At 38.1% G+C, this 17,140-nt stretch overlaps 1 protein-coding gene across 3 annotated transcripts in view; it reads left to right on the forward strand.

The window, feature by feature from the left end:
• LOC124605601 (breast cancer type 1 susceptibility protein homolog) overlaps window positions 1–17,140 on the forward strand; it is a 267,314-nt gene that overhangs the window by 149,203 nt on the left and 100,971 nt on the right. For all 3 annotated transcript variants that reach the window (XR_006978661.1, XM_047137393.1, XM_047137394.1), the window contains exon 7: window positions 8,485–8,555. Coding sequence is in view for 2 of the 3 variants with exons in the window: in XM_047137393.1 (XP_046993349.1) it covers window positions 8,485–8,555 (71 nt within the window). In the remaining variant the exon portion in view is untranslated. The remainder of the gene's footprint in view (window positions 1–8,484; window positions 8,556–17,140) is intronic.

The raw sequence follows: 17,140 nt of genomic DNA on the forward strand, positions 1-17,140 counted from the left end.
TGGATGGTAGTTTTGTTGTTCTCTTCGACTACCCTAATAGAGTGTAGTTACAAGAGGACTCAACTCTGCTGCAGATTAGATTAGATTAGATTAGATTTACTTTCATTCCAATTGATCCGTAGTGAGGAGGTCTTCCAGGATGTAGAACATTCAGAATAGAATCTGATAGAGATTCCATCAGGACCTGGAGCTTTGTTCAGTTTTATTCAGGTGTTTCTTGACACCACTGATACTAATTATCATTTTGCTCATCTTTTCAGTAATATGAGTATTCTCCTGGGTTTTCCTTTGTAAAGAAACACTTGAAAACAGAGTTAAGAATTTCAGCTTTTGCTTTGTTACTCTCAGTTTCAGTTCCTCTCTCATTCGTAAATGGCTGGGCACTAACTTTATTGCCACTAACTGCCTTTACAGATGACCAGAATTTCTTTGTATTCTCTACACAGTTGACACGATCAAAGATTGGAAAAGAGATAGAACACCATCAGGCATAAATATTGGGAGGAATAAACATATTAACATGATGTTATCCGTGGTTGATCAAATTATCATACAAGACAGTGAAGATAAATTACTAATGGCATAAATAAAACTAAAATCATGGCATTTCTAGGTATTCACCCAATATGAACAAAAATAGTCCTGAATAATAAACTGATGGAACAGGTAGCCTATTTCAAGTATTTAGTATGTGACATATTGCACGACCAAGATATGAATATACAGAAAAAACAAATACTTACCAGTGTAGATGTTGCACAATAAAGAGAACACTTAAGGGTAAAACGAGGAAAGAGAGAGAACTGAAATTTTGTATAGTCCTGGCAGTTCTCACTTTATTGTATGCGGCAGTAAATTGAATGCTGAAAAATAAAGATTTATGGCAACTGAAACATCATAAATGAAATTTCTAAGATCTGTGAAAGGCTGGACAAGGAAAAGACAAAATTAGAAACTAAGTAGTAAGGAGGAATCAGGGATGCAACCAGTAACTCAAAATGCAACACAATACAAAGAAAAATGGAGAGAACATGTGCAGTAGACCCCCCAGTAATTTGAGCTAATTGGGGCTGAGCTACCTTTAATTACAAAAAATGTGGATAATGTGGAAATATCCCTAAATCAATGGGTAAATCATGAATAAATGTTTAATTAACACAATTATGATTAAAACAATAAATAAAAAACAATATAAACATACCTGCATTATATGTACATATATGGGCACACATTTCCAACTTGCAAAAGTATAAGTTACATTTTAAAGAAACTGTCCATAGTCCTTTGTTTTACATTAGAACATGGTGTTTTTTTTTTTTTTTAGCAAGAATGTCATGCCATCTTCAAGAAGCATGGTCTCAATTGGAGTAACTTCTGCATGCAGCTTGAGGTAATGCAGTGCCACATTTAGCTGTGCCAAACCTTTGGTGTGAGTGACCACTGGTACAGTTTCTTCAGACATTTCCTTGCCTTCAGTCACTAACACTTTAAACAATTGCAAGATAGGACACTTCAAACTGATCATCCATCCTGAAACATCACTCTCATTCACATTTCCACATCCGTCATTCTTTTTCATCAGTTCTGCCAACATTAGGTCACCTTCGTCTGTACTGTATATATTCGTTTCATTTTGTACAATTTGGTTCCAAGACTTTTTTAGTGTCTTTGCCTTTATTTCAGACCATGAATCGGCTGTCCAGTAAACTACATCTTTTATCATAGTCTTTTTAGAAATTTTTTGATGGTTCTTTCAACTTCTGTTCTTTGTAGAAAAATCTGAAGCAAATGGCGAAATTACTTTTTTTCAAGCATTGTAAAATGTTTTGGTCCATAGACTGTATTAAACTCGTCACATTAGGGGGTAAGAACAAAGCACGAATACTGTCACATTATAATTCTTCCTCATCAGGTGTGAACCAGCATCATCAAGCATTAAGATTGCTTTGAAAGGCAAGCACTTTTTCTTTAGATATCTTTGGTCTCTGGAACAAAGTCTTCAAAAAACCCTTTTTTAAAAATATATTTTGACCATCCAAGCAGATTTTTGATGGACAGTGCAGAAGCAGTGATATTTTTTAAAGCTCTGGGCTTAGCAGACTTCCCTATTATCAGCAGCTTCAGTTTATGATCTCCACTTGCATGCAAGGCAGCAAGAACTGTTAACCCCTTTTTACATTTTTTTGTAACCCAGGGGAGCCTTTTCCTCTTTTGAGGCTGCAGTTTTAGGTGGAAGCATTTTATAATTTAGCCCTGTTTCAGCTCAGTTATACAGTTGATCAAAATCTTCCTGTGTAGTTTTTCTAAATTTTTCAAAAAATTGATTAACAGTTTGAAATCCACAGACTGTATTGCTTCTTCCATTAATCTAATCATGCTGAAATTGCAGTAAAATTGTCGTCTCATTCCTTTTACTCATTTCTAAAAAATATGAGTCTTTCTTGTGGAATAGGCCCTAAAATTGGATTTCCTTTCTGTCTTTGTTGAGCAAACGAAACGAACAAAGCTTCACTCATTTTTTCATCCTCAGATTTTTTCGTAGATTTCTGTTCAAATGATAAAATAGAACTCATGTTTCATGCAAACTTCTCAATTTTGTCTCTGCTTCTATGCCCATATCCAACTGCATTACAGATGTTACAATGCAACCAACTACAGTACACCCAAAAATGGTCAGCCAATGTTGTAAAATGTTTACTGTATTAGTACTTAGGTGTACTGTATTGCTGAGTATGCACAATAGTAGGGGTAACAACAAGCACGGTATGCACTGTACAACTGATTGTCAGGTGGTCCCAGTTAGTGAAGATTTGCCAGACAAAGAGCAAGTGCACTCCTCAAAACCTAATGATACCTGTCCACATGTAATTTAAATGCATTAGCAGTCTGAGGCCAAAATTATTTGTGTGTATTATGAACAAAAGCCTTAAGTGAGACAGTTTCATGTGTACATCTACATCTACATCTACATTGATACTCCGCAAGCCACCCAACGGTGTGTGGCGGAGGGCACTTTACGTGCCACTGTCATTACCTCCCTTTCCTGTTCCAGTCGCGTATGGTTCGCGGGAAGAACGACTGTCTGAAAGCCTCCGTGCGCGCTCTAATCTCTCTAATTTTACATTCGTGATCTCCTCAGGAAGTATAAGTAGGGGGAAGCAATATATTCGATACCTCATCCAGAAACGCACCCTCTCGAAACCTGGCGAGCAAGCTACACCGCGATGCAGAGCGCCTCTCTTGCAGAGTCTGCCACTTGAGTTTATTAAACATCTCCGTAACGCTATCACGGTTACCAAATAACCCAGTGACGAAACGCGCCGCTCTTCTTTGGATCTTCTCTATCTCCTCCGTCAACCCGACCTGGTACGGATCCCACACTGATGAGCAATACTCAAGTATAGGTCGAACGAGTGTTTTGTAAGCCACCTCCTTTGTTGATGGACTACATTTTCTAAGCACTCTCCCAATGAATCTCAATCTGGTACCCGCCTTACCAACAATTAGTTTTATATGATCATTCCACTTCAAATCGTTCCGTACGCATACTCCCAGATATTTTACAGAAGTAACTGCTACCAGTGTTTGTTCCGCTATCATATAATCATACAATAAAGGATCCTTCTTTCTATGTATTCGCAATACATTACATTTGTCTATGTTAAGGGTCAGTTGCCACTCCCTGCACCAAGTGCCTATCCGCTGCAGATCTTCCTGTATTTCGCTACAATTTTCTAATGCAGCAACTTCTCTGTATACTACAGCATCATCCGCGAAAAGCCGCATGGAACTTCCGACACTATCTACTAAGTCATTTATATATATTGTGAAAAGCAATGGTCCCATAACACTCCCCTGTGGCACGCCAGAGGTTACTTTAACGTCTGTAGACGTCTCTCCATTGATAACAACATGCTGTGTTCTGTTTGCTAAAAACTCTTCAATCCAGCCACACAGCTGGTCTGATATTCCGTAGGCTCTTACTTTGTTTATCAGGCGACAGTGCGGAACTGTATCGAACGCCTTCCGGAAGTCAAGAAAAATAGCATCTACCTGGGAGCCTGTATCTAATATTTTCTGGGTCTCATGAACAAATAAGGCGAGTTGGGTCTCACACGATCGCTGTTTCCGGAATCCATGTTGATTCCTACATAGTAGATTCTGGGTTTCCAGAAATGACATGATACGCGAGCAAAAAACATGTTCTAAAATTCTACAAGAGATCGACGTAAGAGATATAGGTCTATAGTTTTGCGCATCTGCTCGACGACCCTTCTTGAAGACTGGGACTATCTGTGCTCTTTTCCAATCATTTGGAACCCTCCGTTCCTCTAGAGACTTGCGGTACACGGCTGTTAGAAGGGGGGCAAGTTCTTTCGCGTACTCTGTGTAGAATCGAATTGGTATCCCGTCAGGTCCAGTGGACTTTCCTCTATTGAGTGATTCCAGTTGCTTTTACTGTACTTAGAAAACTGAGAGAAAGTTCAAAATGAAAGTCATTTGAAAGAGCCTAAAATGTACATGCAGAAAAGTATGAAAATGTGTTTTTACTCTAGTTTTAAGTAAAATTTCAAGTTTCCTGAGACCAGCTTGAATTACATGGAACCTCGAAATACCGGGGCTCTGCTGTACTTTGTTCATCACAAAGTCATCCTGAACTAGCAATGGTTTATATAACCATGGAAAGACAAAGGATGGGATGGTGGGACCAGAATGGGCCATAGACCTAACCCTGGAGTGGCAGAAGAAAAAGAAGAAGAAATGATAGCTATGTTTCCATTGTGAAAGGTCTTATTACACAGCCAAAAAATCATGGGGTGTAGAACGTCATTTCCGTATAATTTGGGAGCCATAAGCGATGAGCAGTGTGAATGCTTCACCAAGTTATTGATGTGATGGAACACTTATCAAGGTCACTGAAACACTTCGGTGATAGATGTGTACTGCTGGGGTCTTGTTAGGGAGAGTGATGAAATGACAAACAAAAGAAGAACATTGTTGTCACATCCATGTGGTAGAAATTAAATAGTATTTACTGAAGACCTGAATATGTACCAGTACTGTTTTTGATTCAGCTGTATAGCTTGGAAATGTGATGCGTTGAAGAAAAACTGATTTTACGAGTCAGTTCAGCACTTCAAAATTAGGTAAATCCACCCATTTACAAACCAGATGCAGAAAAAGGCTTAAATTTGTTGACTAGTTTATTAATGGATGTGACAGATTTAAGCAGAATGGTCCCAGCATCACTAACCAACACTGATGAGTGTTCTGAGACTTGCAGCAGCATTGAATCTTGAAACAAAATATTTCTACAAATGAGAGTAAAAACAAATTTCATGTTCCACAAATCCAATAAAACATTAGTACTTTTTATTTATGTTGAATTGGTTGACTTTTTCTGTTAGACACATTCTTTACAATAATTGGCATAATTCCAACATTGTGTTTACAATTATGTTTACTATCTTGAGCAAGTCACTAGCCAGTATTATTGTTTTCAAACCATTGACTGCTTTTGTTCAAGGCATTTGCTCACATCTGTCTGAAGGTGCCCAGCTGCCCTTGAGCAGTCACTGCTGCTGTAAACTGTCACATGACACTGATTTGAAACTTCTCTGCAGATTAAAACTGTTTGCTAAGCTGGAACTCTAACCCAGAACCTTTGCTTTTCACTGGCAGGTGCTCTACAAGTTGAATTACCCAGGCAAATTTAAGTCAGAAAAACTGCCACCTTTCTTCTACTTTTCACACTTCACAGAAGTTCTCCTGCAAACCTTGCAGAACTTGGGTTCATGGAAGAATGGATACCTTACAAAGTTACATTATGTACTGTTTTAGTCATGGCATCAGGCATATTGTCTAGGCACATTTCTAATGTAATTATAGGCAGACCATCATAGCCTCTTGATTTTGAGCTTTTTTGTGACTGTGCTATGCGCTTTTTCTCTTTGCTGCATTTAACTGGAATATCCTCATACCTATTATGAAGATTGTTAAATTGGTCACTGATGGATTTTCCAACAGAAGAAAAATACTCGTTAAAAACATTTGCAGTCAGATATAGAGATTTTATTATAATCCCTTTATGGTTGATGGTAAGGTTACTAAAGTGATTTGTCCTTGCAATCTCGAAAACTGTGTATAACTTTCCAAACTGCTATGCTAGTATTCCTTGAGTTCTTTCTAAGCATTACGGTTACATATTTACTTTTAGTTTCGAACTTCAAATCTTTATAACAATCATGAGAGTTCTTAAATTCTATGTTTCATCACTGATTATTGAAATACTTCAGCAATGCATACCAAAGTTCAATGTGTTATTTTTTGTGTGTGGCCCTAATCTGAGTTCTTTGCTTTCCATATTTTAAGAGGTGGTAGTAGGGACCAAAACAAGAAAAAATTTTCAGCAGAAATGATCTCTAAAATGCATACCCTACAAGCTATGAGCACTACTTATTCATCTTTGCTACTGTGAAACACATCTCATCAACTAAACAAGTGCTCACAGCTCGTAACATATGCACTTTAGCTCCATTGTTTAATGGACATTTTTTCTTGTTTTTGTCCATATTATCATCTCTCAAAATATGGAAAGCAAAAAACTTGCAGTAGAAGACATTTGTTTCACAGAATCGAAAATGGAGTGCTAGTAGCACTTAAGGTATTCATTTTAGAAACCATGTTTACTAGAGAGTTTTTCCTCGTTTTGGTTCACACTACAACCTTTGAGCGTTTGTTGATGGTGTTCTGGTTCACCCTCTTTGTCCTGTGGGATATGAGTTTTGAATCACCCTGTAAATACTACTTGAAAGTTGATAAAAAGTTTCTCCTCTTCTGTTGCACATAGCATTAATATTTATTATTTACTTCTAGACTTTGAAGAAAAATAAATAAGTCTAAGCCTGTGGCTGTTCTACCTTTCCACTGAGACTGAAGTTTACAAAGCTGTTCATCCTAATATAGTCTGTCGACAGGAACCATCATAAACGTATGGCAAAGTGAGGCCTATTTTTATTAAAAGTAGTGTGTATCTTAAGTCTTAATATTTGGACAATAACTTCACCGTTAGAGCCTTCTGCTGGTTATTAAAATAAAAGAATGCCTAAACTTGATTAATTCAGAACTCAAAGATGTTTAGCCTGTCTTATAGCTGCAGTACTTCATAGATGGATAATACAACTTTTAATGTGTTTTCAGAGGTATTTTGTGCTATTTACTGCGCAGAGCAAGTCTCTCTTCTGTCAGTAATGATGAAGAAAGGCATATAGTGGGTATTCTCTACCCTAAGAAAGATTTTTTGATGATGATACAAGTTGGTGATCGGATGGGCCAGCAGTAGTGTTTGAGTTCATCTGCATGTTTGTCGTGCCAAACAGAGTTTCCTGCAAAAAGGAATAGAGCCAGTGAAGTGTATGAAGGTTACGTGCTAGTTGAGAACACCATGTGTGTCGTCAAATACCAACATAAACCTTGTGCACTGTTTTTCTTTGGAGAGTAGCAATAGGATGAACAGAATGTGATTCAAATGTGACACTTAAGTCCCAGAACGACATTCAGTATTTGCTAGTAAGAGTCATACGATTTGGTAAATTAGCTTTCAGTGCTATGTCCCCAAAATAGATCTTATATGTATTTAGAAAATAGGTGAAGAATGGCTCACTGCACCATTTTACTCTCTTCCCTTCATTATTAATCCATCTTTAGTTTTGCCTTCATGAACAGTTGTGTTCCACAATGTTTGGTAACATTATGTGTATTGTTCCATAAGTCCTCTTTCCCCTGGCTACCTTCCCACATATTGTGGGAAGAGAATGTCCAAGTGTGTGAAGTGTCTGTACAAATCTGAATCTTTTTTTGCCTGAAACAGATGACAGATATTCAGTGGCATAATGCAGCATGAAGATGAAAACACTAAGCAAATAAACATACAGTGCTTGATCTGTTATCAAAGACACTAACCTAAAAGTTGCAGTCACAGTGTGCACATACAAAACAGTGTCAATTACTGATGTTCTGCTGCAAGTTGCTAAAGGAGAAACAGGAAAGAAGGAAAGGTAGAGAGAAATTACTCTGTTTAGGACAGCAGTTGATAGACATGCACAGAAATTCTAGTGCCATTCCTTTTAGCTGTTTGCATATTCTGTGTCATCTCATATAGAGATTTCCGAGTGATGTTACACATGATGTGCCACTAATAGTTTTCCATAGGTTCCGTTGCCCATGCTTTTTCTTTCAGCTTCTATCAAAAGAATCCTCATTTTCAAAATACGGTAATTAACATTTATCAAAGACTGCCCCAAGGTTAACTATAATGTTTGGTCACACGGGGAAATAGGACTTGTGTATAGGTAAGAGCATAATTTATCAAAGAGTATCTTTGTAATACTGCTCAGGCAAAGATATTATATAAAAAACTATGAAGCATTTAGATTGTTTCAAAAAATCTTAAACCTTAATTATACACATGCATTATCTTTTCAGCCTAGAAGCCAACTCTGAGGAAATTTCTGTTGATGTTCCTGTGAGGTTGAAACCCACACCTACACAAGAAGGTATGTATTGTTACACATGCTTCACATAACACACCTGATATTAAATGCTTGTTTGTAGCTTTTGTCAAATCTCCTGTAACTCTTAAACAGGGTGTATATGATCCAGGACAACCGGGAGATCCAGGAAAAACCCGGGAATTTTTTCATCCGGGAGAAAACCGGGAAAACCCGGGAATTTTTTAGAATTTCGGGTATTTTTCATTGTTTTTGTTTTCAGTTAAATATTTGTAATTTTGACTGGTAAGAACCGATACTCTAACAAAGGATGTTACTGTATCCCACTACTGCAGAATAATACAGCAATAAAACACGAACAAGAGAAAAAACGAAAATAAAACTTAAATTGCAAAGAAAATGCGCCATATACAGCAACAAAACACAGTGCTCAAACAAGCGTCTGCCAACAGCAAAATATGTCAACGGCTTTATGAAGATTGTGCAATGCTTCGTGACAACAAATTGCCTCCGATGAGCGTGCCGACACAACTGTTTACATTAGATTCGTTTTAGCAGTTAAGAGCGGGATCATGCGCATGTGCAGTTGAGTAGTATCTTTTACCGCTTCCGGCTACAGAAATGTGGCTGTTGGCAGTGTAAGCAGTCGCAGCAAGCAGCTAGATGCTACCGGGGAAAAATTTTACTGTAGTGCCCAAGCAGCCAGATTCATGCATGTGCAGCAGGCCCGGATCTGGGGGGGGGGGGGGGAAATTCATATTCTTGAGGGAAAAACCTCGTTTCACAAAGCGACTAGCATCCAGCACACATTAGTCTATCGATTATTCATATGACTTTGACATGCATCCCTGTCGGTTTTTTAACATTTTTGAACACATTCTAAGTTGATTTCTGAATGAATCGTAAGTTGATTTGTGACTGCATGCATAGTGTACATGATGGCTCTGTCAGGGGAATCCTCGTTGCATGTAGAAACAAACTTTCCTACAGACAAAAGGGGCTATATGAGCTGAGCGGAGTAAGGCCGAACGGATGAATGCCAACCGCTGTCTGATTGGGTGGTTGATTGGGTTTCCGAATGATGAGCGTCGTTATAGTTACTAGCGAAATCCATAGATTCAGACTACAGGAGTGGAAATAAACGAATAACAGGTAAGAAAGATTACGTACTACCTTCTTGGTGTATCCAAGAAAATGAAATTTTAACAGAAAATTTTTGGCCAGATCGCTACACTAGTAAGGGCCAGTTGTACAGTCCCCAGCTAGCAGCCGCTTTAAGTTCTATTCTGGAAGAAACGTGGAAAACTCTTTGTACGAACATGTATCAATGCGTAACTGGAGAATAATCACGGGGTAACTAAACCGGTGATTCTGGCAGAGTTAGTGAAGTTAACCTGCGAATAAGCTTTGACATTGGCAGGAACAGTTACAGAATTAGTGATAACAAGACTATTTGTTAGAACGACGAAAGAGAGGAAACGGGGACATCACACAAATTATGAAACAATATGACGATTCCAAGTTTGTATAAAATTTTTGTACTACTACTTTTCGATATCATGCTTGAGAAACTGGAGCATATGAATGAAGTGTGAAACTATTTCCTAACGTAAAGCATTTTGCTTGTAGTAGACCTAATAGGCATTTGATATTGGCAGGTACTTGGTGAATTATATTCTGTCATTACAAAAAAGACCGTTTGTGCCAAAACAGTCTCGTTTATTTGGTGTGTGTTACAATTGTTGCAGTATTAGAAAGTCCTATTTTGTTTTATCTAGCAGACAGTGACAAAATAGATGTAATCAGATCAGGAAACCACACCAGTCTTGGGGTCCTATTTGTGTTAACAGCTTTTTCAGTATTAGACAACGACATTTCGATTTTTCACGTAGCAAAACGTTTGACGAACTTTGATGAGGTAATAGATTCTTCCGCAGAAAGGAAAGCATGCCATGTAAAACTGCAGCAAGATTAGCGAGAAAAAAATTCTAGGAGCTTGTGATTGAAGAAATGTGTATTGTCTTGCTCGTCTCATGTCTTTACTGGGTTTATGTATCCTAAATTTAATTTTATGTCACACAAAGCAGCAAGTTGTTAGCTGATAGGTAATAAAGAGTGCAAATTTTCTGAAAAGTTCTTCCCCCCCCCACCCCCCCCCCTCCCCCCCCAAAAAAAAAGGGTGGGGGGAGGAGGGACAGGATGTCAAACCGGCCGACTGTAAGCGGGAGAGGCACCACAGGACATTTTAATTTCTACTGTCCTGAATATGGTTTGATGGCATCCATTACAAAATATACGTGTATCAATTCCACAGAGCGAAATACAGTGACATGCGATAAAAGCATGCTGTGTGAGGACACGAGGCAATGCACTTTGACTCACTTACAACCAAATAACATGTCGTACATTTCCTCGAACACATACGTCTTATGCATTAGACTCTTCAGAAAGATTCGCTTTACAAAATGAACATATTTTTGAAAATTCCATTTTTAAAAATTTTTTGACGTCCTATCTCAAATGCTCGAGGGAGTGGCGGGGTATTGTTCGGTTTGGCAATATCGTAGATCCAGGGCTGATGTGCAGAGCAGTCAGAGTTACAGTGGGGAAGTGGGTAGGCACCACGTGACCCGTGTTTACATTTAGTGATTTTGCTGTTTCTTTCTGCGTTTACTGCTCTCACGTCAAATGAAAACAAAACAGATTTCTGTGGCCAAGAGCTATAAAGTGAATGAAAATACATTCACATAATTACAGAAGGCTAAAATGTGTTGTTAGTTGCAGATTTTATTTTATTTTCACCTTTCTGAGAGTCAAGCATTAATTGCCTTGCAGAAAAATGAAGTTATTTTTGTCAGTTTGCTAAATAAATTTTCTTTTTTTAATCTTTTCTGCTGAGGCAGACAATATATTTGAAACACATTCTACACACTGTTCGCTGCATTTCAAGTGCACGTTTTCAACTTCTAGCACGTATGGCATTATGCAGTAACACAGAATTGGTACTCCAAGAAAATTTACATCCCGAAACCAAATTGAAAAGCTTAATATCAGGTCGTGGCCTACTTCACTGGGAATCTGGACATACGAATGTGCACTTTAAATGTGCATATTTTAGTATGGGCCACGAAATTCCGATGCTCTTGGAGTATCCTCTGATGTCTTGTTTCTTTTATGACATAATGTAAGATCTTTCAATGTTCTACACGTACGAACGTACAGGCTCCCTAAGATATCGTAGCTGCGCAAGCGGGGTTACGCCTGTCATCTAGCGCTCTCTAGCAACTGCAGAAACAAACCTATTTCTAACAGGTCATGGGAAAATATTTTGAATGGTGGTTTGAAAAGCGTTACCATCAAAGCAAATTTCCTTTTACACCAGTTGAACTATGTGCGAGAATGTACGATGAATTTCTTAAATCACAGAGCGTTCGACTCTCCTTTGAAAATCAACTCTTTGATGACGAGCCATTTAGATGAATTTCGAGCCCAAAAGATCAGACATTAAAAAAATTTTCTGGCACATTTGTGTGATATATCTTAAATTGTAATATGAACATAAAAGACCAACATTATATGTGAAAGCTTAGCTTCTCTTGCAGTGTATTAATCTTATAGACCAACATTATATGTGAAAGCTTTGCATTTCGTGTAGCGACACTATGTATATTAATTTAAACCATTAACTTTTTCTGTTTGTGTGTTAGCGCTACTTAACATTGATGTCGCTATTGGCTGACTACATCACGTGTCCTAAGCTCTGAATACCCGCTGTCATCGGCTGGCGAGATCATATGACATGAGCTAAAACTGGCTTACAAAAGCGTATCGCAATCTCGATTTCATTGCTTCGGAAAGTAACAAGCGGTGTTTGGTGGAAATCGAATTTATACTTTCGTAATACGAAAATATGCAACGTACATGTTACTGCACGTCAAAGATTTTTCCAAAATGTGGTTCTTTTTCCCCCGTGTTTCATTTTCTAAAGCGCCAGGAAATTCTACGCCCGTGTATAAAACCATAATCATTCAAAGGACCGAGAGAAAATATGCTGTCAGTTAACAGGGTATGTTTTCACCTGGGAGAAAGTGTATTTTTAACCAGGAAATCCGGGAATTTTTTTTCCTTGTCCACCATACACCCTGCTCTTATTCTATTTGTTTATTGTCTTAATTGTGGAGACTGAGGATATGCTTCCGCCTATTTGTCTCTCTGGAAATTACCTATAAATAGCTACCTTCTTTAGCTGTTTTATTATTATTATTATTATTATTATTATTATTATTTGATCAACAGAATGCAAATGACTGTTTTTGTATTTATGTGTGACACTTTAGTTAGCTCAGTAGAGATTCTTAAACATGTGTGGAAGAGGCCTACCCCATTCCTGCTTGCATAATGTGTGAGGGAAGATCAGAGAGTAACAGAATAATTTTATCACCAAAAAGTTTAATTTGTAACAAAACAAAAAAATCACAAATGAACTTACATGTTTTACATTTCTATATAGTCACCAACATTATCAACAAATTTTTCCCGTTGTGGTACCAGTTTCAGTATGTCCTATTTGTAGAAGTCTGTCTGGTTGAGGTATAACATCTGTGGACAGCTGATTTCACTTTTACTTCTGTCACAAAGCGTTGACTGACCAGCAATTTCTTCATGGGACCAAACACATGAGTCTGACGGTGCAAGGTCTGGACCATATGGTGGATGCTGGAGCACCTACCACCCAAATTTGGCAATTTCCTCATGCACAAAAGCAGCAACATGGAGGTTAGCATTTACATAAAGAAGCTTGACACCATCAGTATTAATGCTTGTCACGAAGGGCAAGACACAACTTCACCGAAGTTTTAATGTAGGCTACACAGCATTCACAGTGGTCCTGTGTTCGGCAAAGTCCACCAATTGACAACAGTGTCACAAGCACTTTCCTAGAGGATTGAGTCACTGAATTTTTTTCATACTGGGTAACCAGCATGTTTCCACTCCATAGAGGCCTCCTTGGCTTCAGGCACGTAGTAGTATGCCTATGACTCATTACCAGTGACGATTCCTTTCAAATAATCGTGGCCTTCTGCGACATAATGTGTTAAGTGATCCAAGCTTGGCATCATTCGCTGGCCCTTGTGCTTATCTATCAGGTTCTTAGGTGCCCAGCAAATCCCACCCTTTCAAAATTTCAGTGTGTCATGAAGATTGTCATACACCACACCACAGGAAACATTAAACTGCTGTGATAAGGTTTGCAGTTGCACACACCGGTCATTCAAAATTACTGCCTCAGTGTGTCTGACATTTTGTGGGTTTCAACTATTACTGGCCATCCGAAGCATGGCGAATCACAGCTTCCCTGTGACTTTCACTCTGTTTATACTCTTCGGCCCACATATATTGAATTACACTTTGCTGCTCCTCACAAGTTGATGGCAGTAATATACGTGCAATGTTTGTTTCGTGGTTCAGGCCTCTGTTACTAGAGCTCCACATGAAAACAAAATACTGCCTGTAGCGCAAACTCCAGATTATATTGTTGTGAAATTTTAACATTCCAGCTGCAGTACCAGGGTAGCAAAAATTATTGTGTGTTACTTTCCAATCCTCCCTTACATGTATGCTCGTCTGTTTGTCTATGTCAAATTATTGATGTCACCTGTTAAGAAACATTTAGCTGTTTTCATGGGTAATATCTCCCCCAATGCATTTTGTTGTAAGAATTAGAAAGAAAATGTTTGAACAATAATGGAGGCTTTCCTCACAATGTAAATTAAGTAGTATTTTATATGCAAAATATAGTCATTACAGATTATCGTCTATCTCCCCCTATCCCCATGCCACATCCTAGGCATTGATAATGGTGCTGCTAACTGCTCCAATTTCTTTAATGGAAAGGCATGGTAGTGTGGCCTGACTCGAGGTTTCTCCTCACGATATTCATACTCGGATACATGTGACGGACACGTACAGCTTCCAGAAAGAGCAATCTGAATGAATCCAAATTTGGAGGATGTGTACAGACAAGTACAGCTGAGCAACGTTTCGGGACAGTTTTTGATGTATGCATAACTGAAGGCTAGAGTGCCCAAAGAATTTAGTGAATCCAGTATAAATGAAACCACGTAATTTGATAAACTCTCTCCTGAAAATGAATGTATAACTTCTGTAAAAAGTATAGAGTATGTTGTTGTTGTGGTCTTCAGTCCTGAGACTGGTTTGATGCAGCTCTCCATGCTACTCTATCCTGTGCAAGCCTCTTCATCTCCCAGTACCTACTGCAACCTACATCCTTCTGCATCTGCTTAGTGTATTCATCTCTTGGTCTCCCTCTACGATTTTTACCCTCCACGCTGCCCTCCAATACTAAATTGGTGATCCCTTGATGCCTCAGAACATGTCCTACCAACCGATCCCTTCTTCTGGTCAAGTTGTGCCACAAACTTCTCTTCTCCCCAATCCTATTCAGTACTTTCTCATTAGTTATGTGGTCTACCCATCTAATCTTCAGCATTCTTCTGTAGCACCACATTTCGAAAGCTTCTATTCTCTTCTTGTCCAAACTATTTATCGTCCATGTTTCACTTCCATACATGGCTACACTCCATACAAATACTTTCAGAAATGACTTCCTGACACTTAAATCTATACTCGATGTTAACAAATTTCTCTTCTTCAGAAACGCTTTCCTTGCCATTACCAGCCTACATTTTAAATCCTCTCTACTTCGACCATCATCAGTTATTTTGCTCCCCAAATAGCAAAACTCCTTTACTACTTTAAGTGTCTCATTTCCTAATCTAATTCCCTCAGCATCACCCAACTTAATTCGACTACATTCCATTATCCTCACTTTGCTTTTGTTGATGTTCATCTTATATCCTCCTTTCAAGACACTGTCCATTCCATTCAACTGCTCTTCCAAGTCCTTTGCTGTCTCTGACAGAATCACAATGTCATCGGCGAACCTCAAAGTTTTTATTTCTTCTCCATGGATTTTAATACCTACTCCGAATTTTTCTTTTGTTTCCTTTACTGCTTGCTCAATATACAGATTGAATAACATCAGGGAGAGGCTACAACCCTGTCTTACTCCCTTCCCAAGCACAGCTTCCCTTTCATGTCCCTCGACTCTTATAACTGCCATCTGGTTTCTGTACAAATTGTAAATAGCCTTCCGCTCCCTGTATTTTACCCCTGCCACCTTTAGAGTTTGAAAGAGAGTATTCCAGTCAACATTGTCAAAAGCTTTCTCTAAGTCTACAAATGCTAGAAACGTAGGTTTGCCTTTCCTTAATCTTTCTTCTAAGATAAGTCGTAAGGTCAGTATTGCCTCACGTGTTCCAGTGTTTCTACGGAATCCAAACTGATCTTCCCCGAGGTCGGCTTCTACTAGTTTTTCCATTCGTCTGTATAGAATTCGTGTTAGTATTTTGCAGCTGTGGCTTATTAAACTGATTGTTCGGTAATTTTCACATCTGTCAACACCTGCTTTCTTTGGGATTGGAATTATTATATTCTTCTTGAAGTCTGAGGGTATTTCGCCTGTTTCATATATCAGTATAGAGTATAGCTAAAATAATATTCTCTTTGAGATCAGTGTTTTCAGGTTGCAGTCAGGAAATTATTATTAAACCAAATACACTAAAGCTGCATAATTATGAGCAGCTGATTATGAGCAGCCTTGAAATATCAGTGAAAGTCACTACTTAACAGGATGTTAAACTATAATCATTGTTTCTTCTGTACTGTTTTGTGAATAAAACTGTCTTGATTGCTTAATAAATTTCTGTTACACCGTTCCAGCTACTGCTGTCATTGGGTATCCGCAATTAAGATTAAAGAAACATAATGAGCGACAGGCATTTGTTGTATAACATCAAGTTACAAAAGACGAAAAATTAAGAAGTTAAAAAATACTTTAACAGTTCTCTCACCAAAAACTTAGAATTTCTGTACACTAGAGACGGCACTGCTGTTATACATTATTATGTTACTCAGCAACATTCATGAGTGTGACAACACCCATAATTCAGTCAAAATAAATGATAATCTTGAAAATTTGTCCATTTATTGATTTATTTATTTTAATTAAATGATAAATTGCCAGTCCATTTGGTTCATTACCCTTTAAAGATTATAATTCTGGTGTCAGACATGTTCATTCCCGATAAAGAAGATTTTCCACACAGTTTTAACTGCACAAAACACCAACATATATTAGACTAACATATAACATTTTGATTAACAATAATAATAATAATCAGTATCTTGTGTACATGTAATAGAACATACAAAGAAACACTATATAGGTGAGACGTCAAACTTTAAAACACTGTCCTTCCTCAGGGCTGAATAACAAAAACTTGTTATTACTTGTCTTCAATATCCAGAGGAATCAGAATGACAATGCATTAACATTTAATTTGTTTTGAGTCCAGTCATAACCACTGCGAGAGCTATATATTCTCCGAAGGCATCGCACTTCTCCAAAATAGGCTGCTGACGTTATGAACTTTCATGTTATGCATCCATGCAGATATTTCCTCTCGCAAAGCTATTCCAGTTGCCATCCCATTCTGAAGACACACATCCTTGCTTAGCATGGTTCTCCACATGGAAATAAAATAACA

Source organism: Schistocerca americana, chromosome 3 (assembly GCF_021461395.2).
Source record: "Schistocerca americana isolate TAMUIC-IGC-003095 chromosome 3, iqSchAmer2.1, whole genome shotgun sequence".
NCBI classification, from domain to species: Eukaryota; Metazoa; Arthropoda; class Insecta; order Orthoptera; family Acrididae; genus Schistocerca; species Schistocerca americana.